This window comes from Pteropus medius, unplaced genomic scaffold (assembly GCF_902729225.1).
Source record: "Pteropus medius unplaced genomic scaffold, Ma_sr-lr_union100, whole genome shotgun sequence".
Taxonomy (NCBI): Eukaryota; Metazoa; Chordata; class Mammalia; order Chiroptera; family Pteropodidae; genus Pteropus; species Pteropus medius.
Window position 1 is genome coordinate 840789 of NW_024343159.1, and position 24724 is coordinate 865512.

The window sequence follows — 24724 nt, forward strand, 5'->3', positions numbered from 1 at the left end:
CGGAGTTATCCAGCAACGTTCAATCGTGTGCACGGGCCCTGGGGCTTGGGGGGCCGGTGGGTCGGAGGGAAGGACACGGGCTTCCTGCCGCCAGCGTCCCAGCGTGGAGCCGGGGGCCCCGCCCCTCCACTCGCTTCCTTTGTCGGTCACGGTCACGTGCACGTCCACGGCCTGGCAGTCCTCTCTGCTCCTGGCAGGGCACGGCCAGCTCTGTCCCCCACTTTGGTGTGCCGGCCTCCGCACACCACCCAGGCCCCTCAGCGGTCCTGGTGCCGAAGTGGGGGTGACGGAGGGTGCCGAACTGGAGGCAAGTCATAGTGTCCGGGGATGTGGCTGTTCTTGGGTGAGTCGTAGTGGCCGGGGGGCAGGGGGCGCTGGGAACCCACGGAGTCTCGGTCTAGACTCAGAGGGGACAGGACGAGAGTGAGGTGGCTCCTCTCGCCCTCACCAGTCTCCCCTCCCTGGTCTCTCCTGCCCTCAGAGGGCCAGTGCCTGGCTGCCAGCCACCGTGCAGTGCGTGCTGCTCCCCAGCTGCCAGTGAGGGAGGCCATCTGGACCTACGCTCCTTACAGGAGGTGAGGACACCGTGTCACCTGCCTTGTTCCTCACTTTTCTGGGCACCAGCTCTACAAGTCAGGTGCTGTACAGCCACCATTTCAGATCCTCGGCCCTGGGGAGTAGGTGCCGCCACTCACAGGCCCTAAGAGGCACGGGGACACCTGAACGCCACACCTGGTCTGAGCCCAAGCTGGGCCCCAAGGACCTCACTCGCTGGCACATGGCGCCACCTCCACATGCCGTCCCTCTGTCCCTCCCTGGCCTACCTTCCTTGTCCCCACCCCAGTGCAAGAAGGGGGGCTCACCAGGGCCCAGAGGGCTGGGCTGCTCATAGGTGCCGCTGTCTCTCTGTGGCTGGGGGTGTCGCCGCCTCTGGCTGTGCCGGGGCTGAGGAGGCTGCCTGGGGAGGGAACCTGCAGGGGGGCCCTTCATCTCCATGTAGCTGCTCTCTCGGGGGCCCCCGGGCAGGCCCGGCAGGTCCCGGATGGTGGCGTAGGGGTTCTCACTGCTCAGAGAAGCCATGCTGGCCCCCAGCCCCTCTTCGGAGATGGGCCCTGAGGATAGAAGACATCGAGCTGGGGCGGGGGACACTGCCCTGCAGACCCCAGCCCAGCCCCTCCCTGGCCCCAGGCCAAACCTTTACCGTAGAAGGGGCCCAGGCTGTCACTGTTGCTGTAGCTACAGCTGTAGCGTCGGTCCAGGCGGCTGCTGCCTGAGGAGGAGGAGGAGGCAACACACGGTCAGACCTCCCGTCCCCTCTCCCGGCTCCAGCCTCCTCGAACTGGGCCAGAACCCCTTCTGCAGACACACACTCCAATGGAGCAGGACACTGGGCTGCACACGGCCCCCCTCACCAGGGACCCTGGCCTCCGGGCTCCTACCCCCATCCAGAGGCCCTGGAGGGGGCTCCCGGCCGTGCTTCCAGTCGGCGGGCAGGGTGGCATGGTTATCGCGCCCATGGGCTCCGCCTGGCCGCTCGGGGGCCTGGAGACTGGCGAAGAGCTGACCGCCGGGAATCTGATGGGAGGGGACAGCGATGGAGCTTCCCAGAGCCGCGGGTCAGCCCCCCTCCCCCGCAGGGCACCCTTCCCCCAGCACTGACCTTGTTGGGGGGCGGGGGGTTAGGTGAGCACTGTGACAGGGTATGGTAGCTGGGGTTGGAGTAGTAGTGACTGTAGCTGGGAGGGACATCTGTGAGAACAGACACGGGCGCCGGGCGACCTGCCCGGTCAGACAGGCCTGGCGGCCCCTCTGAACTCCTCCTCCGTCCAGCTCTGCGCTGCCCACCTCCCGGGGCCAGGGAAGGGTGCAGGAGCCTGTGCCTGTGAGCCAGCCGCTCGTAGGTGTGCCCTGCCCCAGGCCAGCTCACCTGGCATGACGTACTCAGAGCCGTCCAGGCGCCCGCTGCTGTAGGCCACAGCCAGGTGTTGGTGCTCCTTGCCTTTCTGCCAGTGGCGGTAGCCGATGAACAGCGCCACAAGGGCCACCACCAGGGACCCCAGCACCGCAACGCCGATCACCGGCCCCAGCGGGTTGTAAGCCACTGGAGAGGTCGGCATCATGGTGAAGGGCTCCTGGCTTCCTGGTTGGTGGGGGGTGGGCAGTCAGGACAGTGTCTTGCCTCTGCTGGTGAGCTTGGGGTGTACATGGGAGAAACTCCCTAGACGAGGGGCCTAGATCCTGGCAGAGACCCGGCAGGTCCCTGTGTCCTTGTTCCCCAGAGACTATGGGGCCTAGGAAACTCACCGATCCTGCAGGGGACACCACTGTGCCCGGGGGGACACACGCAGGCCCCGGTCTCTGGGTGGCACCTCTCTCCGGAGCCACAGTGGCATGTCTGAGAGCAGTTGGCACCGAACGTCCCTGGAGTACAGCCTGGGAGAGAGCCAGGGAGGCAGGCAGGTCAGAAGTCGCCAGGACAGTACGGTCCCCTCCTTGGGCTAGAGCTAACTCGGGGACAGGACCATGGAGCTCCCCTCTGTTGGTACCTTCCAGGCAGAGGTGTCCGGTCCAGCCTGGGGGGCAAAAACAGCTCCCATCCTGGGGGTGGCAGGTCCCGCCGTGGTGACAGCGGCAGAGCTGGGCGCAGCTGGCTCCCCAGTGTCCCGGCTGGCACGCTGCAAGAGACGAGGCGCCCGTCTGGCAGGCCAGCCAGCCCCACCCCCGACGCACTCCCGGCCCCCAGCATCACTGGAACCTTCCCCTCGGCGATGGGACACCAAGGCGCTGAGCAACATTCGGCTCACGAATGCTGATCTGCAGACCCACGTGCCCGGCCGCCCACTGAACGTTTGCGCCTGGCCATCTAAAGCCACTCAGAACAACGTGGCAGAGCCAGACGGCAAAAGCTTTCCAAACCACGCACACCGCACAGCTCTGGACTACGAAGTAAGCATCCATACTATTTAAGGCATAACTTTTGCGTATCTGACGTCAGCAAATAATCCAACAGTAGCTGTTACTGAATGCCGTGGAAGAGCCCTCCACCCGGAGGATTCCCGCCCTGCCCACTGAGGAGCCTGCACGCAGCCTCTCACGGACTTGCGGCTTCTCAGCTCCCCTTCCCAAACGTTTTTTTTTTTTTTTTGACTAATTTTCTATGCTGTTTTTCAAACATTTATGTGGAAGAGAAGCCACATGTAAGTAAATTGAAAAACGCGAAACAAAAGAGAACATACTGCAAACTGAGCTCGCCGCCTCCACCCCCACACACACGCTCCCGGGCTCCCTCGGAGCTGGTTTCCTGGCCCGTTCACTGCTGCGCCCTCAGCACCCAGCGGGGCGGCAATGCCCAGTGTTTGTAGCGTTTACACGACTGAGTGAACGACTCAAGCTGGGTCCACAGGCTTCTATGCCGCGGAGCCCGGGACAGAAGCCTCGAGCCACAGCCCAGCTCCGGGCACGCACACCAGCCACGCGAGCCCCCGGTAGGTGCTACGTACGTTGGGAGCAGTTGGGGCCAGTCCAGCCAGCCAGGCAGTGGCAGGTCCCATCCGAGGGGTGGCAGTAGGAGTGGTCAGCGCACTTGCAGGGCACGCAGCGTTTGCCATAGCGGCCAGGCTGACAGGCTGGGGGGAGGGGCTCCGGGTGACGGGGTGCAGGTGCCAACCCCTCAACTAGCCCTGGATCCCCCCACTGTCTCCTTGGCCCAAAGACAGAAGAGACAAAGGTGGTAGAGCGGGGGCTGCCGGCGTGGACACTGCGCTGCCCGCACCGCTCGCTCATCCTGCCGGCAGCAGGGGGGGCGCGGGGGGGGCTCACATCGCTGACAGGAGGGGCCGCGGAAGCCGGGTGCACACACGCAGTTGCCGTTCACAGGGATGCAGGTGCCTCCATTCTTACAGGTGCAGGTGTTGCTACAGTTGGCTCCCCAGAAGCCCTGAGGGCAGGGCAGGTGGCAGCGGGTACCTGTGGGGGAGAGAGGACGGGTGAGCCTGCCCCACACTCACCCATCCATAGGGGTTCTTCTGAGCACCCCCACTCCACAGTGGGGCTGGGGCCTAGACACCCAGAACGCTCACCCATCCAGCCAGGCTGGCACTGGCAACGTCCATGAACAGGATCACAGCCATCAGCGTGGTCGCAGTCACAGCGACTGGCACAGCGGTCACCAAACTGTCCCTTCTTGGAGAGGGAGTGAGGGGGAGTGGTCAGCTAGGGGGCTGCCATGCCCTCCCCTCCCCCAGGCAGGCAGACTGGTGGGCACTTACCGGGCAGGGGAGCCGGCAGTGGGCCCCGTACCACCCAGGGGTGCAGGTACAGGCTCCGGTTTGGGGGCTGCAGGCTGCTTCGTGGGCGCACTGGCAGCTGGCATTGCAGCCGAAGCCCCAGGTTCCAGGCGGGCAGGGCACAGAGCAGTTCCCACGCTGCCAACCTGGAAGAGGGACCTTGCAAGTAGGCACGGGACCCGGCTCCCATCCTGAGCCAGCGCACACTGTGCATCGGCTGTGCCAGGCTCTGAGCTGGCGGGGCGGGGCGGGGCGAGGAGGGCGCGGGGCGGAGTGCGGTGCTCACGCCGCCCGCACAGGAGACGCGGACGTAAGCTGTGGAGCAGACGGCTAAATGGCTGCGGCCACGCGCCCCCTTCTGGGTCGTGGCTGCCGCTTCTGCACAATAAACGGGGCGGCAGCAACCCCAAAGCTGATAGAGGCCCTGGCAGGTAACACTGCGTGATCCGGATCAGGTGTAAGACGGCAGGGAGGAGTGGGGACTGGAGGCCGCAGGTTTCTTAGGACGAGTGGGACTTTCGCAGTCGGAGAAAAAGCGGAGCGGAGATGGCAGGAAGGAAGCCGCCCGGCGGCTTTCCCACCGCCGGCTGTCGCCCCCTCCCTCGCCCCGCAGCCTGCCCGCCCCGGCCCCGCCCCCTGGTCCCTCCCTCACCCCCCGCAGCCTGCGCCCCGGGCCCGGCCCTGGGGGGGCCCCCGCGTTACCTTCCTTGCAGACGCAGGAGCCGTCGATGGGCGAGCAGGCGATGGCGTTCTCGCAGGCGCAGCGCGCGGAGCAGTTGACGCCGTAAGTGTCGGGCGGGCAGAGGCTTGCGCAGTGCGGGCCCTGCCGGCGGGGGCGGGGCGGGGCGGAGGGTCAGCGCGGCCGTCCGGCCCCGGGCCCCGCCCCGGGCGCGCGGCGCGCCTCACCGTGTAGCCGGGCGCGCACCGGCAGAGGCCGCTGTCGGGCTGGCACACGCCGCCGTGCAGGCAGAGGCAGTGCTCCTGGCAGCCGGGCCCGTGCGTGTCGTGCGGGCAGGTCTCGTTGCAGTGGAGGCCGGCCCAGCCCGGCCGGCAAGAGCACTCGCCGCTCATCGGGTGGCAGCTGCGGGCGAGGCGGGGGCCGGAAGGGAGGTTCGGCGCGGTTCCGAGGGCGCCCCGCCCCCCTGCCCTTCCCAGGACCGCCCTCCTTTCCCTTCGGTGACAGCGGCCCCACCCCTGGATGCGCCCCCGGCGCTTTTCGTGACTCCGGCGGCTTCACACGGAAGGCCTCTCCCACTGGCCTCCTGAGCCCTTGACCAGGGTCCCACGGCCCACCTGAGGCTGTGCGCCGGGTCGCAGGCGCAGAGCGCCTGGCAGTCGAGGCCGTAGAAGCCGTCGGGGCAGAGGCGCTCGGCGCAGCGGTCCCCGCCGAAGCCGTGTTCGCACAGACACGCGCCGTTGCGGGGGAAGCAGCGCGCGCCGTGGGCGCAGTCGCACATCTCTGCGCAGTCCTGCCCGAAGCGGTCCACGGGGCACTCCTCACGGCACCTGGGCGCCGCGCCCAGTGAGCCCGGCCCCGCCCCGGCCACGCCCACCCGCTCCCCGCCCGCCCCCAGCCCGCCCCCGCCGCTCCAGCCCGCACCAAGGCCACTCACCGGTCCCCAGTGTAGCCTGGAGCACAGTGACACTGCCCAGTGAATGGGTCGCAGAGGCCACCGTTGTGACAGCGACATTCCTGTGAGCAGTTGGGTCCATGGAAGCCCTCCGGACAGGGCAGGGAGCAGATGGTGCCCTGTGGGGTGAGGGGTCCACAGAGCTGAAGGCGCCTGCTGGAACACCCCCCCACACACAGGACCCTTTTGATTCTCGGGGATCCAGAGCCCTGGCACCTCTCCAAGCCCACAGATCCCACCCCTCACATACGTGCTCCTCGGAGCCCCCGTGGAGAGCCACCCACAGACTGGTCCCCAGATTCCCGCCCCACACCCCCAGGCCCCACCCTCATACCATCCAGCCAGGTGGGCAGCTGCAGGAATTCTGGGCGGCCAGGAAGACACCCCCGTTGTGGCAAGGAGAGGTGATGGGGCAGAGGGTGCCGGCAGTGCCCTGGTGACAGGACACCTCGCAGCTGCCGGGCAGAGCAGGCACGGTCGGTGCGTGCCTCCCCACTGCCCACGAGGCTGGCCGGCCACCCGCAGGCCCTCGGCGAGGCAGGCCTGACCTCAGGGCTCCGGGTCAGGCAAAGGTTTCCGGGGGATGGCAGGACACCTAGCACCGCCCAGTCGCGGGGTGGACAGCCCACAGGCTTCCACCTCCACCTCTCGCGCTGTGCCTCCCTGCACCCCTGCACCCCGTCTCGGCCCCGCCCTGTGACACACAGCGACCCTGCTGGGTGCAGCACGGTCCCCATCGTCCCCATCGCACAGACAGGAAGCAAGATCCGTCAGCGTCCGGCTCACGACCGCCGGCCGGTGAGCGGCGCAGCGGGGACTCTGGGTCCTGGCCGCTGGATGCCACCCCCACGTCTGGGGCCCCGTCTGAGTCCCCCCATGCCCCCGTGTGGTCCTGCGTGTGCGGCCCCGTCAGCGTGCTTGTCCCCGTTACACACCTGGGCCCCGTTCTCTCTGGGCGGCAGAAGCAGGCTCCAGTCCGGGGGTCACAGGGGGCCCCGTGGCAGTGGCAGCTGAACTGGCAGGCGGGGCCGTAGCGGCCAGGGGAGCAGGGCTTCAGGCAGTGCGGGGGCTGCAGGCCAGGCGGGCAGGAGCACTCCCCACTCTTGGGGTCACAGGAGCTGCCGTTGCCACAACTGCAGGGCCTGTCACACTGCGGTCCCCACACTCCTGGGGCACATGCTGTGAGACGAGGGAGTGGCAGGGGGTCACCGAGGGCCTCGACCCACAGCCCCCAGTCCACACGTCTCTGTCCCCTGTCCGCATGTACGCCCGTGGGGGACTTTGGCCCAAACCCTGCACGCTATCTCTGGGGAAGGCGGCTGGCTGCAGCGGGGTTCTGGTGGGTGACCGCCTGGGGTCGCAGGCACCCGCGTGCCGGTGAGGAGGCTGTGCCAGGGTCCCGCGGCCACCGGCCACTCACCGCTGGAGCAGTCGTCACCTCGCCAGGCTTGTGCACACTGGCAGTGGCCGGGCGCCACGCAGCGGCCATGGATACACTCGTTGGCGCAAAGTGCTGCGGCAGAGGGGGCAGGGTGACGAGGCGCCTGCACCCCCATCGCCTCCACCCTCCAAGGCCTGAGCCTGTCCCCCTCCCCCACCGGGGACCGGCACGCCCCACAGAGCTTCTCACAGGACTGAGGGGCACCTGCTGAGGGCCCAGCTGGACGAGACCGTGAGGTTCCTGCCCCCAGCCCCTCCCTGCGAGGTTCTCGAGGCACCATGGGAAAACGGGACAGGGCTCCTCAGGCAGTGACTAGAAGTGGCTGCTGTCCGGAGTGGGGGGTGTCTAGGGTGGGGCACGCTCAGCAGGAGTCCCCGCAGGGCCTGGTGACGGGCCAGGGCTGAGAAAAGGGGTGAGCGGCAGAGCAGGTCTGGGGGTTTCATGGTATGGGAGGCGGAGGGCAGGAGAGACCGGGCAGAGACAAGTCAGAGACAGCAACAGAGAGACAGAGACGGAGACAGGCAGACACAGACCCGCAGCGAGGAGACAGGCAGACGCAGACCCGCAGCGGGGAGACAGGCAGACGCAGACCCGCAGCGGGGAGACAGGCAGACGCAGACCCGCAGCGGGGAGACAGGCAGCCCAGGCACAGAGGGACCAGGAGAGGGGAGCCGAGGGAGGAGCTGGCGGCTGTGTCCCCAGGGACAACGAGGTGGGGGGAGGGCGGAGGAGCACCCCCTCCCCGCGGGCACAGGCAGGCCTGGGCAGAGCCGGCCGCGGGACTCACGGACGCAGACGCCGCTGATGTCGTAGAAGCCTTGGCAGCACTGCAGGCGCCTTCGGTGGTCCGTCTTCACCACCTGGCGGTACACGGTCTTGTAGACCACCCTGGGGAGGCCGGACAGGCCCTCAGTGTCCCTGCCTGTGGCACCGGGGAGGCCAGGCCCTGCCAGCGCCCGGCTGGGGGGATGCGGAGCGCATCCCACACACCCCAGGCCTTGAGTGTCCGAGGCCGGCTGCTTCCTCAAACCCTGACGGGCCGGAGAAGAGAAAGCCGGGAAGGACCCGGGCTGCAGCCACCTGCCCACAGCGGGGTCAGGGCACTCACGTGGGCCGGGGGCAGGTGTCAGGGTTCTCCCAGGGCCGGTCGCAGGGCTCGGGGGGCAGCAGGCTGAAGGGGCGGGAGTGGGCCTCCTTGGTGCTGGTGGTGAAGCTGTGGGGAAGGGCCAGGGGGTGCTGGGGGGGGCTCGCCACCTCCACGTCGGGGCCTGCTCCCCAGGCCTCGGGCGGACCCCCACCTGCTCCCGCCATCTGAAGGGATCCTCCCAGAACTGGCGTATGCCTGGGACACCCCCCTTCTCGCCCTGGGGGACCAGACCTGCCACGTTTTTCTCCTCACCCCAGGCAGGGCAGTGGCGCTGGAGCGGACTGCGGCCCAGCTGGTGCGGCCTGTGCTGGCCTAGTCCCCTGCCCTGGCCCCTCGGCTCCCGCCGGGCTGGCCCCCTGCCCGCCCCGCCCTGCGCTCTGTCCTGCACCAGCCGCCCAAGTGGCGAAGGATGGACAGACAGGGCCAGAGCCGGGAGCAAGTCCGAGGCGGCCCATGGAGGGAGTGGAGAAAGCAGAAGCGGAGGGAGGTGGGGGTGGGAGGGTCCCAGAGGGAGGCCGGGGGGGGGCTCGGGGCACAGCAGGGGCCCCTCTCACCTCTCCCAGAAGGTGCAGGTGTTGGGGTCATTGGGGCTGAGGGTTCCAGCCAGCCCCGGGCTCAGGGCCAGGAGGAGGAGGGAGCACAGCGGCGCGGACACGGCCGAGGCCTGCGGCATGGCTGCCGAGGGCACTGCAGAGACCCGAGCGGGGTGTCAGGAGGGCGCGGGCTGCTGCCTCTCGGCCCCCCAGCTGCGCCCCCTGCGCCCCGTCTCCCCGCACCCCGTCACTGGGCGCCTGTCTCATCTTGCTCCCTCCTCTTCCACACGCGCCCGCAAGGTCCAGCCTATGCCACCCGCCTCCGCTCTGCTCCCCGACCCCTACCACAGACCGCCCCCCGGCCACCCCACCATCCTAGTGCCCGAGCCCTGACCGTGCCTCTACAGCCCAGGGCCTCCCCCGCCGTCCCCTGGGTGTGAAGCTGGAGCCCGGAGCGGTCAGGAAGGAAGCTTCCCGACCTGGGCGCAGCTAGAGGAAGAGCCCCCATCAAACCCAGGCAGGGGGCACCTGCGCCGCGGGCACCGGCAAACGCCGGGAAGCAGGCGGCGCCCACGCACACCCCGGAGCCGGCTGCGAGGCACCTGCCGGGCACCACTGCACCCAGCCTCACCGAGGTGCCTCACCGAGGCCCCCACCCGGCCTTACCGAGGCCCCCACCTGGCCACACCAAGGCAACCCCCCCCCTCCCCGGCCTCAGATTCAGCGAGCCGCACCACCTCCCGCTGGCCTCGCCCACTGGGTAGGAGGGCGGTGGGGACCTGGAGTCTTCTGCCAGAGGTCAGGGAAGCTGAGCTCCTGCATGGCCGCCCCCGTGCCTGAGGTGTCAGGTTTCGTGTTCAAAATTCCTAAACCTCTGGCGGTTCACTCTGTGCCCCCTGAGGAGCCCACATCTGCTTATGATTTTCCCTAGCAGAAAGGTGGGGGCGTGGGCCATCGGCACCCCCATCTCTGGAATGCCTGCTGCCTGGCCCCACCCGTCCCGCCACCCACACATGCCCAGGGTCCCTACAGCTGGTCTCGGCTCCTCTGGACGGTGCTCGTTGCCCCCAGGTCTTGGAGGACAGATGTCCTCAATGACTTCCCGTCTCCCTGGGTGTCCCCCAGTCAGCCCTCAGGGCGCTGCTCCTGCTGGGCTGGGCTGGGCTGGGCTCCCACAGGCAGCGCCCCCCCCACACCCGCAGCTCCCTGGGGACCCAGCTCCACCTTGCCTTTGTGCTTCCTCCTCGGGCTCAGCTCCCACGAACTCACTACAAGTGACCCACCAGGCCTCTGTGGCGTCACGGGGTCTGGGAACCTCAGGTGAGCAGGGTGACAGGCCCTAGGGCCAGGGGAGGGGGGCGCAGACAGTGTGGTGGCGGGGAGTCCCATTGCTCAGGACATGGAGCCTGAGAACAGGAAGTGGAGCCCGGCTAGGATGTGTGCGTGGGGGGCGGGCAGCAGGGAGTGGGGTGGCTCCATCCTCCCACGGCCCTCAGCTCAGAAGGCGGGGCAGGGGTTCAGGGCCAGAAGCCCCTTTCCAGGCGCTTGTCCCTGTGGCTCACTCTGAGTGGGTAAGGAGGGGACTCAGCCTGCCTTCGGGGACCAGGCCACAGTCAGGAGTATCCTTCGGAGGGTTCCACCCACACACGCCCCCATCGCCCCCCAAACATGGCTGGCTCCTTCTCCATCGTCTCCAAACAACCCCCTCGGCCCTGCCCTGCTCCAGCTGCCTCCCCAGCCCCAGTGCCCGCCTCCAGGCTGCCCTGCCTGCCCCCAGCTGACCTCTCACTTCTCCCTGAAGCACCCAGCAGCCAAGCCAGGGCCCTGCGCCCTCCGCACGGCTGCCCCTCACCCCTCAGCATGGCCCGGCCTCACTCCTGCGGGACCCGCTGTGGCCCTGGCACAGCCCCCGCCCTTGCATCGGACCCCAGTCTGTCTGGGTCCAGGATTGCCCCGGGGTGAAACTCACCTCCAGACACGCCGGGACCCCAGGCTGCCGTGGCCTGGGTCTGTCCCTGGAGCTGGAGGCCACGGTGAGCTGGAAGGCGGGGGTGAGGGGTGGGGGTGCTGAGGTGCAGGAGGCGGGGCCACAGAGTGCCCCTCCCACCATTCCCCTCCCCACCCACTTCTGGGGAAATGGTCCCCCTGCACACAGGCCTGGGTGGAGGTGGGCGGCGAGGGCGCTGGACCCTAACACGGGGGGTGGGCTCTCCGGCTGCGGGGTGCCGGCTGGAGGGTGGGGAGATTCTGTTTCCCGCCTCGGGGGAAGGCTGCAGGCCGGGGAAGCCGCAGCTGGTCAGCAGAGGGGCTGGAAGCCAGGGTGGGGTGGGAGACCGGTGGGTGGTCAGCGGGGAACGGAAGGGCTTGGCCTGCACAGCTCGGCCCCGAGGACGGAGCCCAGAGCCCCCGCCCAGCCCCCCAGGTTGGGCCTCCCAGGCTGCCCCCTCGGCCCCAGCTCCTGAGGCCCAGTCTCTCCCAGACCCTCCAGTCCAGCGGCACCGGCCCGTGAGTCCACGTGCCCCTCGAGGGGCTACCAGACCAATGCCTGAGGCGTGCCCCAGCCCCTCCGCAGCCCCTCCCTCAGGCAGACCCCTCCTCCCCACTCCACCCCCTTCACAAGCACGATGACGTGACCCCACGCATTGGCTGCCGTGTCGAGCGAGGCAGGCTCCGAGCGACTTCCACAGGCCGCCTTGCTTTAGGCCCCCATCGGTCCACGCTGGTATTATTCATTTTACAGATAAGCAAATGGGCACAGAGAGGGTAAGCCACTTGCTCAAAGCCACACAGCCAGGGCTATCAGAGCTGAGACCCACACCCAGGCTGCTGGCGGGAGCCTCCCCAGGGCTCCCGTCTGTTTGGAGCCCAGACCGCAATCCCAGGGCTTTGCATCGATTCTTAGTGGCCTGGGTCGCAGGGAGGCGGGGTTGGGGGAGCAGTGGGTGCTGGCAGGGGCGGGCAGGAGAAGCGGGGGGTGGGGGCTGCACGAGAACACAGATCAGAGGCGTGGGAACCGGGATGTGTTTACAGTTGAGAACGAGCTGACACTTCTCTACCCTCCACCTCGAGATGCAAAGCATCTGGGCTCCTGGCCAGGCCCCCAGCCTCCCTGCCCCCCGAGGCCTCGCGGCCCACGCAGGCCCGGCCCAGCTCACCCTCCCCACTCACCCTGCCCCGCTCACCCGGCCCAGCTCTCCTCCAGCCTGACCGTGGCCAGCCGGGAGCCCCAGGAGCTGGGACTGGCCGGGCAGAGCTCCCAGCGGACAGGGGACAGTCTACAGACGGCAGACAGCAGAGTGAGACAGGGAGGGGGACTTCCCCACCAGCCCTCCCAGCCCCTCTTCTCTGGGAGGCGGGGGGCCAAGGGCCCCCCTGAGCCCTGCACCCTCCCAGCCCGCTCGAGCCTGGCTGTGACCGTGAACGCCAGCTCTCGGCCCCTCTGCTGTGAAGGGGACAGTGTCCCCTTCTTAGGGTGCCGTGGGGACTAACCAGTGGGCTCGGACACAGGCGCCCGGAGCCTGGACGCAGCGTGCTCAGGCAGCACGGAGGTCTGCCTCGCTCCCCCGCGCCCCCTCGGGTATTCATTCCAGGAAAAGCGGTTTCTTGTTTTTTTCTTTCCCAAAGAACTCCCGGGATGATCCAGGAGTAGGGATGGGGCCTTAGATGCTGACAGAGAGAAAGGAAGTGGAGGCGGGAGGAACCGGGCTCCCCAAGAACCCCGATTGCCCAGAAGGATGGGCTGCCCGCCAGGTACTTCTTCAGGCCAAAGACAGCTGACAGGCGGGTCGCCTGGATTCTGCCTGCCTGGTCCCGTGGCCCCGTCTTCCTCTCTCCCCCGTCCCCACCTCCCCCTGCCTTCCCGTCTCAGAGCCTAAGGGTCCCAGGACTGAGAGTCGTCGCAAGTTGTGTGACCTCAGGCCCTGCGAGCCTCTACTTCCTCGTCTGTAAAATGGGAAAGTACCAGGACCAGCACGGGGACGGGGGGCCCGGGACAGAGCCTCCGGCCCAGGGCGGGCAGGGGACACGAGTCCACGCAGAAGCGGAACCCGGGTTAGGGCTCCCCGCCTCTTTCCCTTCACCTTTCGTCTTGTCTTCACCGGACACCCCACTTTCTGCCTCTGTTCCCTTCCTGCAACAGCTTCTGGGTCCCCCGCTGCCTCTGCCCGCGCTCCTCGCCCATACCGCACGCTGTCAGGGGCCACGCGGTCATGTCGTCCGCCCACCACTCGGGGTCCGCCTTCCGGGGTGAAAGGGACACCCCCCCAGCAGCACCCACACAAGGGGCGGGGGCTCGGCTGCCGAGGTCACCCCGCTGTCTGTGTCTGCTCCCCTGTTCCCTTTCCTAATTCTCTTTGCCACGGAGACAGGGTCCCACTGTGCCCCCCACTGAGCAGCGAGATCCCAGTCCGAGGACCCCTCTCTGTCCCACGCGGGACACACTCTGACCGGGCCCTGCCAGGGCCTGCGCCGCTCTGCTCCACGCCTCGGGGTCCACGTGTGCTCACTCGCTCACACCGCGCAGCGGCCCCGCCAGCCAGCCGGCCGGGCGAGCCTGCCGGATGGAGGAACAGGAAGCCTGCCGGCCAGCCGGGGGCCGGGCGGGAAGGGGGCAGGGGTGAGGGGCCGGCCTTGTGTTCTGTCGCTCAGGAAACAGAAGCTGAGGGTCCCCTACCCGACCTGTTTACTCATCAGGAAAGAGCGGAGCTCAGGGGTCTGAGTCACCAAACATCCACGCCAAGCCTCCCGGAGGTGGGTGCCGGGGCCAGCCCGACCCTCGCCCCCTCCCGCCGTGCTGGTGACCTCCGACCCCACTTCCCTGGCTAGACCACGGGGTCTCAGGTGTCAGAGGCAAACACAGGACTCAACTCTGCTTCAAATACCAAAGCAGTGGGTGGAGGGTGGTCCCCTGGGTGACACAGGCCACGGGCAGCTCCTTCCCCTCTGGCCCCCACCCATGGGTGCTCATCACCTGCACCCAAGACACCCCCAGAAAGCACAGCTCTGCTCCAGCCACCACCCTCCCTAATGCCCTCTGGGCCCCCCGACAAGGAAGGGGGCCCAGGGCCCAGACCCCTGGGGTCCAGCCCCGTGGCCTCTGCCACTGCACTGTGATCACAGAGACAGCCCACTGCCTGCACCCCCTCTGACGACACTGCCGCCTGTGCCCGGCCACCCCGAATGCCCCGGCCCTACCTGCCCTTCCAGGCTGGTGGCCCCTTTGAGGACACCAGGCCTCACCCATTCCTCCCGCCCTCGTCACACAGGGACCTCCAGACCCCAATCCTGTCCCGAGGCCAGCTCTGAACTAGGCATGTACCAACTCTTCTGGAGACCCCAGGCAAAGGTCAGCACCAGTGTCCCCTCTGGGGCAGGAGAGGCTACTCCAGGCCAAGCCAGCAGTTCACAGCTGCTGGAGCACCCCGAGTCTGACGGGCTGACCAGGAGCCGGAACCCCATCTCGTGACTGCCAGTTTGTGAGTCTGGGCTCCCACAGGCTGGGTTCCCCCCGCTCAGGCTTCCTCCTCTCCGAGGCTCCACTAGCGGGTCGGCGGCCCCCCAACATCCCCTCCACCCCATGGCCATGACATTTTTGTTAAGGACCACCTTCCCCACCGGCATGGAGCTCGTGGGGTCGGCGCATGTCCCCCGCACCGCCAGCACCCACACGCACGCACCTGGGGTGCCTGGCCGTGGAGCGATGGGCACGCGCCGAGGTCCCTCCCAACTCCAGTAGCCTGGACCTCACTCTGCAGGCAAGGGGACCGAGGGAGGGCGGTTTGGAGGCTGTGGCATCCCCGGCACAGTGTCAGCGAGAGGCGGGAAGGCGGAGCCGGAAGGAACTTCCAACATCGCCGGCACCGCACCTACCGAGTGAAAGGCGGCTCCAGACCTGACCCCCTGACCTCGGGCAGGAACTCCTCAGGGCTGGCCTCGGGGTTCCTGCGGGGTGGAGCCAGCGAGTCACCTGAAGAGGAGGGGTGCCCGCCTCTCCTGCCCACCACGCCTCCTCCTGGGACCAGGCTCCAGGCGGGTGGGAGGCAGAGGCGGGGAAGGGCGCCCAGGAGGCCCAGGGCCCACCCACCCCGCTTCTCTCCGGGGACCCCGGTCACGCCGGTTCCCGCCCTTGTCAGCTGTGGGTTGTGGGCAGGTCCCACCCCTTCTCTCAGCAGCCCTAGAACGAAGGTGCGCCCCCCCCCCAGTGGATGAGGAAAACCCAGGAGCGCGGGTGCCTGCCAGAGGCTGCCAGCCAGCCTCAGGGGGGGGGGGGCGGCGCAGTCCTCGCCTGAGTCTCGTCCTGCCCCCTGTCGCCCCCGCTTCCTGTGCTCCCTCTGGGCCCTGCTCTGCTCTCTGCCTCGGCCTTTTCCCCTCTGGGCTGCGTCGTTCCCAGGAGTCTCTGGGGCTCAGCCTGTCTCCATATTTGTGTCTTTGTATCTCCGTCCGTCTGTCTGTCCACCCTGCCTGTCCCCTCCTCCTGCTGGCTTCTCCTGAACGTCCTGTGCCGGGAGTGGTGCCAACACCTCCCCGAGTTAGGGCTGCTCCCGCACCCCAGGAGCCCTCCTCCTCAGGGCCCCAGAAGAAGAGGCTGGGGGCCCTTGCTGGAGGCCAGGCCTGGCCTCGGCTCTGCCAGCGGGAGCGGGCGGGGGGAGGGGACGGGCAGCGGCCAGTGACCTGTATCTACCCGGGCTTCCCGCCGGGCACGGCACAGCCTGGGAGCATTTCCTCTTCTGGGAGGGTCTGATAGGGAGCGGGGGGCAGTGGGGAAACATGCCAACCGCAGGCTTCGCCTCCCGGCCAGCAGGCCGGCCACCAGCCTGGTGGGCTTTACAAGGCCTCAGAAGTGGGACGGGCAGCAGCAGAGGACAGGCACAGGAGGGCTGCCCCCACACCCTGGCTCACACACGGGCCCCATATCAAAAACTGGGGTGGGGTGGGGTTCAGGGAACAGCTCCCAGTCCCCAGGCCCAGCTGAGGCCAGAGTTCAGAGCTGAGCCCTCACTGGGTCCTGTCTGGAGCCGAGTCTGGCCGAGCCTGGGAACCTCCAGCCAGCACAAGCTGTTCCCGTCCCCGGGGACTGGGGTCACAGCCCAGCCCCGGGAGAGGCCACTCATAAAAGGCGGGGGAAGCAGAGTCCACTAGGGGAGGCCGGAGCGGGCCCCACCCCCCCCTGCCCTCCAGCCTTGGCGCAGCCCACCCGGGGTCATCCCCAGCTGACCCGCCTTCTGAGGGCTCAAGTGCCTGGGGTCTTCGGTCCACTTCCTAGTCCTGAAAACTGGAGAAGCTCTGCGCACCAGGGACCAGCAAGGCCGGGTCCCTCCCCAGCACCCTGCTCCGGCATTCCCTGACGACCAGCGCTGACCTGGCACCGCGCGCGCTCTCGCGCAGCCGGCCAGGACCCCGAGGTGGGCGCGCGTTCGTCCTCCCCCTTCAGAAGCCAGACTGAGGCTGGCCCTGACATCTCCGGCCCGGGTCCTACAGCTGTAAGGGGCGGGGCAGATGGGACCCAGCAGCCGTGACTCCCCCGGGCGCTCTTTCGGCCCCTCGGCCAAGCAGAGGACCTGGCACGCCTACCCCTCCAGCCCCCGACGGGCCAGCGGCTGGTGGCTGTCCTGTTCAGTCCCCGCAGGGCCGGCGAAGCAGCCTCGTGTGCATGGCGTGTCCCCGTCGCTTCATCATGGATGGCGACCCCATCCCCCGGGCCCCCCCCTTCGCTTCTGTCCCCACTCACCGCCCAGGGGGCTCAGACCCCAGTCCGGAGGGGACCTCGGAGCCCACACGCTCTCCCGGAGCGGGGTCGCGCCGTCGCTCACCTGCCCGGGGAACCTAGCTCTCCGCCGGCCTGGGGTGGGGACCAGGGTGGCCCGGAGGAGGACGCGCGGGGTTCCCCGCGTGGCGCCCCAGCCTGACTGCAGAGCGCGGAGCCGAGGCGGGGCGCGGGGCGGGGGCAGGAAGGAGGGGGCTCGGCCTCGGCAGGAAGTTTGGACAAGGAACCCGGGAGCCCGGCGGGAAGCGGGCGGGGGCGGGGCCGGGGCGGAGGGGGGTGAGGGTGGGGGGGCGGGGCCGCGCGAAGAGCAGCTCTCGTGCCGCCCCTCTCCGGTCTGCGCGCTGGGCTTGCGGGGGGCTCGCTGAGGTCGTCCCTGCCAGTGCGGACAACGAGGCGACCTCACTCCAGACGCGCCGGGTCTGGGCCGGGCGGCCGGGGCAGGGCCTCCCGCTCCCGCCGCTCCGGACCACCGGGGCGCAGCCTCCCGCCGAGTCCCCGCCTCTGCCCGGCACAGCCGACCGGGGCCAATGCGCTCGCTCCCGGGGTCGGCGGCCTGTCCCCTGCCCTTCTTAGGGCACCTTTCCCTACCAGTCTCGGTGTGAGGGGCAGAGACAATTCCGTACCATCTGCTGCCATCAGCAGCCCTTTTAGGGGTACTGCGTCCTTTCATCCTTAACTCGAGATTCGTTCAGTTTACACGATGAGACAGATGTCCCACGCGGTTAGGACTCTAGTAAGTGGCCGCAGCGGAATTTGAACCGAGATCTGTGGCCTAATTGATTACAGGGGCCCCTCTGCAAAGCGCGCCTGCGACAGCAGCTCGGGAAGACAGAGACGGGACCCCCCCCACCCCCCCAGGCTTGTGAAAATTTACTGTGATATAGTTGACAGACAATAAAAAATGTACCCACTTAAAAGTGTACAGTTCGATGACAGTTTTTAAATTGTTTTATCGTGGTAAAAAAGACACAACATAAAATTTTAACCATTTTAACCATTTTTAAGTGTCCAGTTCAGTGGCATTGAGAACATTTTTGTGCAGCCGTCACCACCATCCGGCTCCAGGACGTTTTCATCGCCCCAAACTCAGACTCCGTCCTTATCAAACTCCCCATTCCCGCCCCCCGCCCCCGGCAAACTCTATTCCACTTGCTGTCTCCCGACCTTGACTGCTCTGAGTCCCTCGTCCAAGTGGAACCGTACAGTATTTGTCCTTCTGTGTCTGGCTCATTTCACTTAGTTCGATATCTTAGTTTGATGAGCTTCGGCAAATGCATTCATCTGTGTAACCACCAGCCCAATCAAAAAAAATTTTTTAGCCATCTTCCTCTCCCCCAAAACTTCCCTGTGCCCCTCTGCTGCTAAGGCTGCACCCCCAGCTCCATCCTCAACCCCCAAGCCTGGCCCTTTGAAGTCTCCGATCCGCTTCCGGTTGCTACAGTCTAAGGTTTCGTGTAAATGGCTCGCACAGTATATTCACACCCGTGTCCCGCAGTAAGACTTTTCAGCAGTTGACCGCTCGGGCGGCTGAGCTCTATGGACATAAGCCCCACTTATCTTTACGCCAGTTGATGGGCGCTAGGTTATTTTCCATTTGGGGGCTACTATGAATAAACCTACTACGAACATTTGTGTACAAGCCTTTATGTGTTCATTTACCTTGGTAGCTACTTAGGAGCGGGATTGCTGGGTTATGCGTTATGAATTCTTTATGTATTCTGGTTTCAAGTCCTTCGTCGAGAATATGTATTGAGAACATTTTCTATCTGCGAGACAAGCAAGCGTTGTTTGGTTTGGCGCTGGAGAAGGAAGGTGTTGGGGGGGCAGACTGGATGGTGTCGCCCCCTTTGGGAAAGGAAGGGAAGGAAAGAAGATGAGGTAGGGTGGACGCCGCTCTTCCTGATTCACGTGCCACCAAAAGTCTCCAGCAGGGGGCAGCAGAAACCAGAGCACAGCGCCCGGGGCCGGAGGCCAAAGACCATAGAGTTGCAGCATGTCAGAGGCCAGAGGGGCCTTGGAAGTCACCTGATCCAGCATCTTCAAGGGGCAACAGGGGAGACTGAGGACCGGAGAAGAGGCCTCTGCGATCTCCCCGCCCTCACCTGGCTCAGGTGTTGTCATCCTTCCGCATTCGGCGCAAGGCCGCCTCGCTGGGCGTCCGTCAGCCTCTGCCCCCTCCCGAATCTGAAAGTTCAACTTGCCCTCTCCCGAGACTCAGGCCTTCAAGGACCGGGGCTCGGTCAAAATCGGCTTCGTGACGCCGGGGCCCGGCCTAAATGGGGACCGTGAGAGACGGAGCTCCCGTTCTGGCAGCGGTGTTGGGGGAGGGTTGATGAGTAAACTGAGTCAGAAAGGTCGGCACGCGAGGCTCGATGAAGAGTGCTGTATAAAAAAGAGAGACAACCCCCAGGGAAGGACGGTGGGGCGTGGGGCGCAGTTTGGGAAAGGTGGTCCGGGTCGGCCTCGCCGAAAAGGTGAGGACCCGAAGGAGGTGGATGAGGCAGCCACGCACGCCCCGGGGACAGGGCACCCCGGGCAGGGGCAGGGCACCCCGGGCAGCGGGAAGGCCCGCACAGAGGCCCGGAGGCCGTGGTGCGCGCCGCGTCCAGACGAGCTAGGAGCCGGAGGCCGGTGGCGTCGCGCGCGGTGTCCAGCCCTGCGGGGCCCGTGGAGTCGTTCCCGCCGAGACGGGCGCCGCTAGCCGGTTCTGAGCAGAGGGCCGTGGCCCCTCTCAGCTTGACACACATGAGTGTCGCACTGAAAACCCTAGGGAGCATGGAGGCAGCAGGGGGACCAGCGAGGCGGTGGCTACTGGCCTAGGTGAGCAGTGCCAGTGGCCTGGACCAGCGGAGGCGCCAGGAGTTTGTGGGCTCAGAACACACTAAGGGGGAGGGGAGGGGCGTGGGTGCTTCCCTCCGGGCTGGGAAGGGGCCTCGAGGGAATTGGAGAGGGCTGGGGGCCACCCGCACCCAGAAAGGTGGCGGAGAGTTGAGCGTGAGGCTGGCCTCTGTCCTGCACATACCGCATCAGGTTGGACGTGCGCACACTGGACGTGCACACACACCCGCCCGCCACGCCCTGTCTCCCCTGCAGTCCCACTAGGCGCACGCAGGGGGGCGCAGCCAGAGGGAGGGCAGCCGGCCTGGGCAGGAGCCAAAGGGGCAGCGAGGTCCTCTCGGGAGAGCCTGAGAGGCCAGGGCATCGCTGCTGCTGCCCCTCCTCCCCGCCCAGCACAAGCGGTCAGCAAGGGCGACAATGCCCTCGGGGCACGCCCAGCTCACCCCTCCCTCGCCCTCCTGGATCTTCAGGAGGGGGCTGAAATACAAGCCATGCGCCTTGGTTGCCCACCTTCCAGCCTGGCCTCCCCCTCTCTGTCCTGCCGCTGGGTGGCCTCTGCCTGCATCTGCCCACAACCCCCCGCCACTCCCCCTCCCAGCCCTGCCTGGCACTCAAGCCCCACCCCCCACTCTGGCCTGTGTAATCATGTCAGCCCAGACCCCTCCTGTGAGATAACTGGGTCCCAGTTTAGGGGCTGTCTGGGAGGGGGAATAATATGGGATGGGGTCACGCGGGGCGCCTGGTGATGAGGAGAGGTTGAGAGGCAATTGGCAGGTCTGACAGCCTGGGGAATCACCTGATGGCCTTACCGCCCGCCCGCGGCAGGGGCAGTGTGGAAGGAGTTCGGGGGGGCTGCCCACCCCACACACACCCAGGTGAGCGGACCAGGGGAGGGATCCTGGCAGGAGGTCAGAGGGCAGAGAGCAGGAGGGACTTCCAGTAAAACACGGGCAAGGGCTGGGTGGCAGGCGCCGTGGGCAGGGAGGGAGGGAGGCTGGGGAGGAGTCAGGAGCTCCTGGGTCCCGGGAGCCCCCCCAACATCCCCTCACCCCAGCTGAGTCCTGTCCCTCCTGGGGACCAGCTCCTGATTAATACAACATTAGCCTTGAACACTGTCCCCTCCTGGCCTCCATGTCATTAATTACCTCCTCTCCCAGCCCAGCAGGGGGAAGCCAGCTCCTCAGGGACAAGGAACCAGGTCTGACCCCTGCCCGAGAAGCTTCTCCTGCTCCCCACTTCCGAAGGAAGAGAGGAGAGAGGAAGACAGTGATGGGAGGAAGGGAGGTGTATCCCCCGCCTGGCACCCCACACCCCCCACCTCCCTCTCTGAGGTGCACCGACCCCGCGCCTGAAGATGGTCAGGCAGGGGCTGAAGAGCATCCGGCTGGGAGAGGGGCCACTCTGGAGAGGACAGCCAGGCCCCCCGGCCCCCTCCCTGCCTGTGTCCCTTCTGGCTCCAGGCTGGGAGCGGGGATTAGCACAAACCTCCACTAGCGCGCGCAAACACAAAACCAGACGTGGGACCGAAGTGGCTCCGGGCTGAGAAGGGGCAGCACAGTCCCCAGTGAGGCGCCACCCGCCCCACGTGCAGGGAGAGGGCAGGGGAGGCGTCAGAGCCTCAAGTGTCGTGGGCCGCACCTTCTCCCCCTGCACTGCCATCTCCGGTCTCTCTAGCTCACCTGCACATGATGATGCTCTCTCTCTCTCTCTTATACATCTCTCTTCTCCTCCTCTTCCTCTCTGCTCTTTCCTCATCCTCCTTCTATATATATATCTCTCTCTCCCTCTCTCTCTCTCCTCTCTCTCTCCTCCTATATCCTCTTCTCTCTCTCTCTCTCTCTCCTCTCCCTCTCTCTCTCCTCTCTATATATACTTCTCCCTCCCTCCTTCTCTCTCTCTCTCTCACACACACACACACACACACACACACACACACACACACAGGTTGTGACGTCAGGAAAAGCATCGGAATGGGTCCACCCTCAACTGCCTTGTATCTGCTCCGCACCCAGGACGTCCTAACTCCACGCTCCCCAGGGCCCTTGCCTCCCAAATTTTGTCTCCACGCATCTTCCTTCAAGAAGACCCAGGCAGCCACCCAACCCCGCCCCCGGCACAGTACGGGCTGGTGGCTCCATGAGGTTCCCCTGAGCCCCTGTCAACCCCACAGAGTCCCGTTATAAGACCGAGTGAGGCTGGAGACCCCACAATAGACATCCCTCAAAGATGAGGATGCGGATAACTCCCTCCCCTCGTCCTCCACCTCTGGCCTGCATTGCTCTGACCGCAGGCCCCAGGTAGCCAGGACCTGCAGTGGGCAGGCCGAACAGACTGACGCTTTCAGACCCAGGGGGAGCAGGGGGGCTGGAGCAGGGAGGACTGCTAGATACTTGGGAATGAGGGGCCGCAGGGATTCGGGATAGAAGGCCTTGGGAGCATGTCTCCCACCCCCAGACGAGTATGCCAGAGACCTGACTCAGCCTGTGAGGGTTCATGACCTTGGTGCCAAGCTCTGAGTCTAATCCCCGAGGGCTGCCAGGAGGAGGTGAGCTGAGGAAAATCAGGAGTCAGGGGCTGGAAGTGACGGGGCGGTTTGTGGGGTGCTCTGGCCCTGCCCTCTCTGTGGTGGCGGCTCTTCCTGCACGGGGGTGGGTGGGGCAGCCCAGGGACCTGCAGCCACAGCCTTCGGAGGCAGGAAAGAGCCCCTCGCCTCACACGCTCCACAGCCAGGCAAGTCCTCCCAGGAGCAGCCGCAGCTGGACGGGCGCTGGGGACCAGGGGACAGCAGCTTCTCTTCTGTGAGGCCTGTTGCCCCAAACCATGCCCCTGCTGGCCTGGCCCCCCACCCCCAAAAACCAGGGCCTGGAGGAGGGTGGCAGAAAGGCTGTGGCAGGAGGAGGGCGGGGGCATGGGGAGCAGTAACAGAAACAGCAACCGTTCACGGGGCCCCCGCCCCAGGCCGGCCGGGCCCTGCAGCAGCTCCACGCAGGCCACCGGTTCAAACCTCACGACAGCCGTGCGAGGTCAGGGCCAGTCCTGTCCCCGCTCGAAGAGGACACTAAGGCACTGCGAGGCTGAGTGACCTGCCGACATCACACAGCTGTTAAGTGCAGACTCAGGCCCTCTGGCTCTGGAGTCTGGAAGCTTCTCCAGGCAACCCAGCCCCAGAAGAGGAGGAAGGGCCCGTGGAGGGGAGATGGGCAGAGGCAGCGCTCCCAGCAAAGCGTGTGGGCTGCGGCTGCCCCGCCCCCCCATCTCCACACCCCCTTGCCTCACGCCCCCCTGTCTCCACACCCCTTTGCCCTCCCAGGCCCTCCCCGCAGCCCTGGCCCGTCTGGTCTCTGGTTCCAGGTCTCTTTCCTCCCCACCGTCCCAGAGCCAAAGCCACTGCAGTGTCCTGTCTCAGCATGGTTGGCTGTCAGACCTGGGGATGGGGCTAGGGATGGAGGACCAGGCAGGGAGGGGCTGCTGCTCAGAGCACTGAGGTGCTCGCTCCTGGGGGCTGGCCTGCCTGGTGGCTCAGTCTGGCAGGGGCTGAGAGTTGGGGTCCTCGCTCCTGGCTCCTCCAGGGGGGCTGCCAGCCCCTTCCTCATTGTCCAAGGCCACGTTAGGAATTTGGCAAGAGGCGCAAGCCGGCTGGAGGGCACAGTGCCTACGGAGCCCAGCATTCTCTCTAGGACCTCTCGCCGCCTTGGGGGTTCCGGGGGACTGGGGCACGCTCCCCAGGCCGCCCCAGCGCCCCACCTCCTCTGCTCCTGGAAGCCAGAGCAGGCGCTCTGCCCTTCTGCCGGGAACTTGGCCTCTAGGGAGCAGGACAGGAAGGAGCTGGGGCTGCCTGGGAAGGCTGAGGGGGTCAGGACGGCCTGGACCCTAAGTTCTCCAGAGAGGCCAGTCCCATTGGGGGGCCCCGGGGGGCCTGCTGGCTCCTGCATCGCTGCCTTCCTCTCTCCCAGACGCTTGGAGGAGCTGGCACAAGCTAGGTGCCCCCCACCTTTCTGAGCCTCGGTCTTCCAACCAAGAGGGAGGAGGGAGGGGCCCACACCAGCCTGGTGGACCCGGATGTCTGGTCTCCAGAGCCTCAGATTGCTGTCCCTGACCCCACTCTCCATGGGGCACCGAGGGGCCCATTCCCTCGACCTGCAGGCGTCCACCTCAGCTGGCACTCAGCGCCCGCTGTGTGTGGGATGCAGCCCGTTATCTTGACATTGCGGGAGGTGCCCATCAGGGAGGGGACGTGTGCCGCAGTGGGGGGTACAGGGTACCATCGGTGACAAGGAAATCCAGCAGCTATGAGTCACGGGGGCTGCGGGTGTGCGTGCTCTTGCACACGTGCGCCTGGCTGTGTGGGGCAAGCCAGAGTGACGTGGCTGTGCCACGCGTGTCCCTCGGGGAGGCCAGTAGTGCCGTGCGAGCCCTCCACAGCACCCGGGACAAGGCCACCCTTGCCCGAGGGGGCAGAGTGACCGGCTTCAGGGCTGTCCGCACCCGTGAACCCCAGTTCCCTCCCCCACGCTCGCCAGGGATTTTCCTTCCCTGTCTGAGGCTCGTGCGCGGAGCCCCCCATCGCCCTTCGCCTGCCCAGCCTTTCCAGCAAGACCTCCAGCTGTGGTCTGAAGAGCCTCTGCTGCCCTGATGCTCTTGACCTTGGAAACGCTCCATGTGCCTGCTGGGCCCTTCTGCTACCTGCCTGCCATCCCCTCTGCTCCAGCGATGGCCTCCGTCCTGCTCAGCAGGGCCAAACCTCAGAGCCCAAGGCCTCTCCCCTCTGCGTCTCCAAGGCTGGCTGTCCCACCCCCTCCTCGGCCCCTGGGCTTGGGGACAGAGGAGGTGGGGAGGCGGGAGTGTGACTGAGACAGTCCATGCTGGTCTCCAGGACACTGACTTGGCAGCTCGTCCCACTCGGCTGTCCCTCTGTCCCTCTGTCCCTCCGTCTGAGCGTCTCCACCATCTCCTACCATCTCTGAGTCTCCAGGTCTGCGGGATCCGCCCCCGTCTGTCTGCACTGCCTCTTGGCACCTGTCTCCAGCTCACCTGTCAGGTCTGACGCCCGCCCTGTCTTTCTCCCCAGGTGACACTACTTGCTCTC

The 24724-nt window shown here is 66.7% G+C and overlaps 2 protein-coding genes across 5 annotated transcripts; one reads left to right on the forward strand and one right to left on the reverse strand.

Moving 5' to 3' along the window:
• Nucleotides 1–8: 8 nt before the first annotated feature.
• Nucleotides 9–16982, reverse strand: PEAR1 (platelet endothelial aggregation receptor 1). 4 transcript variants are annotated; one of them, XM_039867251.1, is made up of 24 exons: nt 16847–16972; nt 14907–14978; nt 9060–9192; nt 8467–8571; nt 8146–8246; nt 7338–7430; nt 6853–7096; nt 6252–6372; nt 5900–6036; nt 5580–5792; nt 5193–5367; nt 4989–5109; nt 4269–4432; nt 4080–4182; nt 3820–3966; nt 3501–3626; nt 2547–2675; nt 2305–2433; nt 1928–2140; nt 1661–1749; nt 1413–1575; nt 1196–1270; nt 864–1112; nt 9–397 (listed from the first exon to the last, which is right to left on the reverse strand). In XM_039867251.1, the coding sequence occupies exons 3-24, from the start codon at nt 9176–9178 to the stop codon at nt 258–260; spliced, it is 3156 nt and encodes a 1051-aa protein (XP_039723185.1). In that variant the 5' UTR covers nt 9179–9192; nt 14907–14978; nt 16847–16972; the 3' UTR covers nt 9–257. The 4 variants fall into 4 exon arrangements, with proteins under 4 accessions (XP_039723185.1, XP_039723184.1, XP_039723186.1 ...); XM_039867250.1 differs by lacking the exon at nt 14907–14978 and having other exon boundaries at nt 16847–16982; XM_039867252.1 differs by lacking the exons at nt 14907–14978; nt 16847–16972 and adding an exon at nt 14714–14898.
• Nucleotides 9961–14714, forward strand: LOC120606118 (B3 domain-containing protein LFL1-like). The gene is made up of 3 exons (XM_039867253.1): nt 9961–10358; nt 13731–13787; nt 14303–14714. The coding sequence occupies exons 1-3, from the start codon at nt 10013–10015 to the stop codon at nt 14500–14502; spliced, it is 603 nt and encodes a 200-aa protein (XP_039723187.1). The 5' UTR covers nt 9961–10012; the 3' UTR covers nt 14503–14714.
• Nucleotides 16983–24724: the final 7742 nt, after the last annotated feature.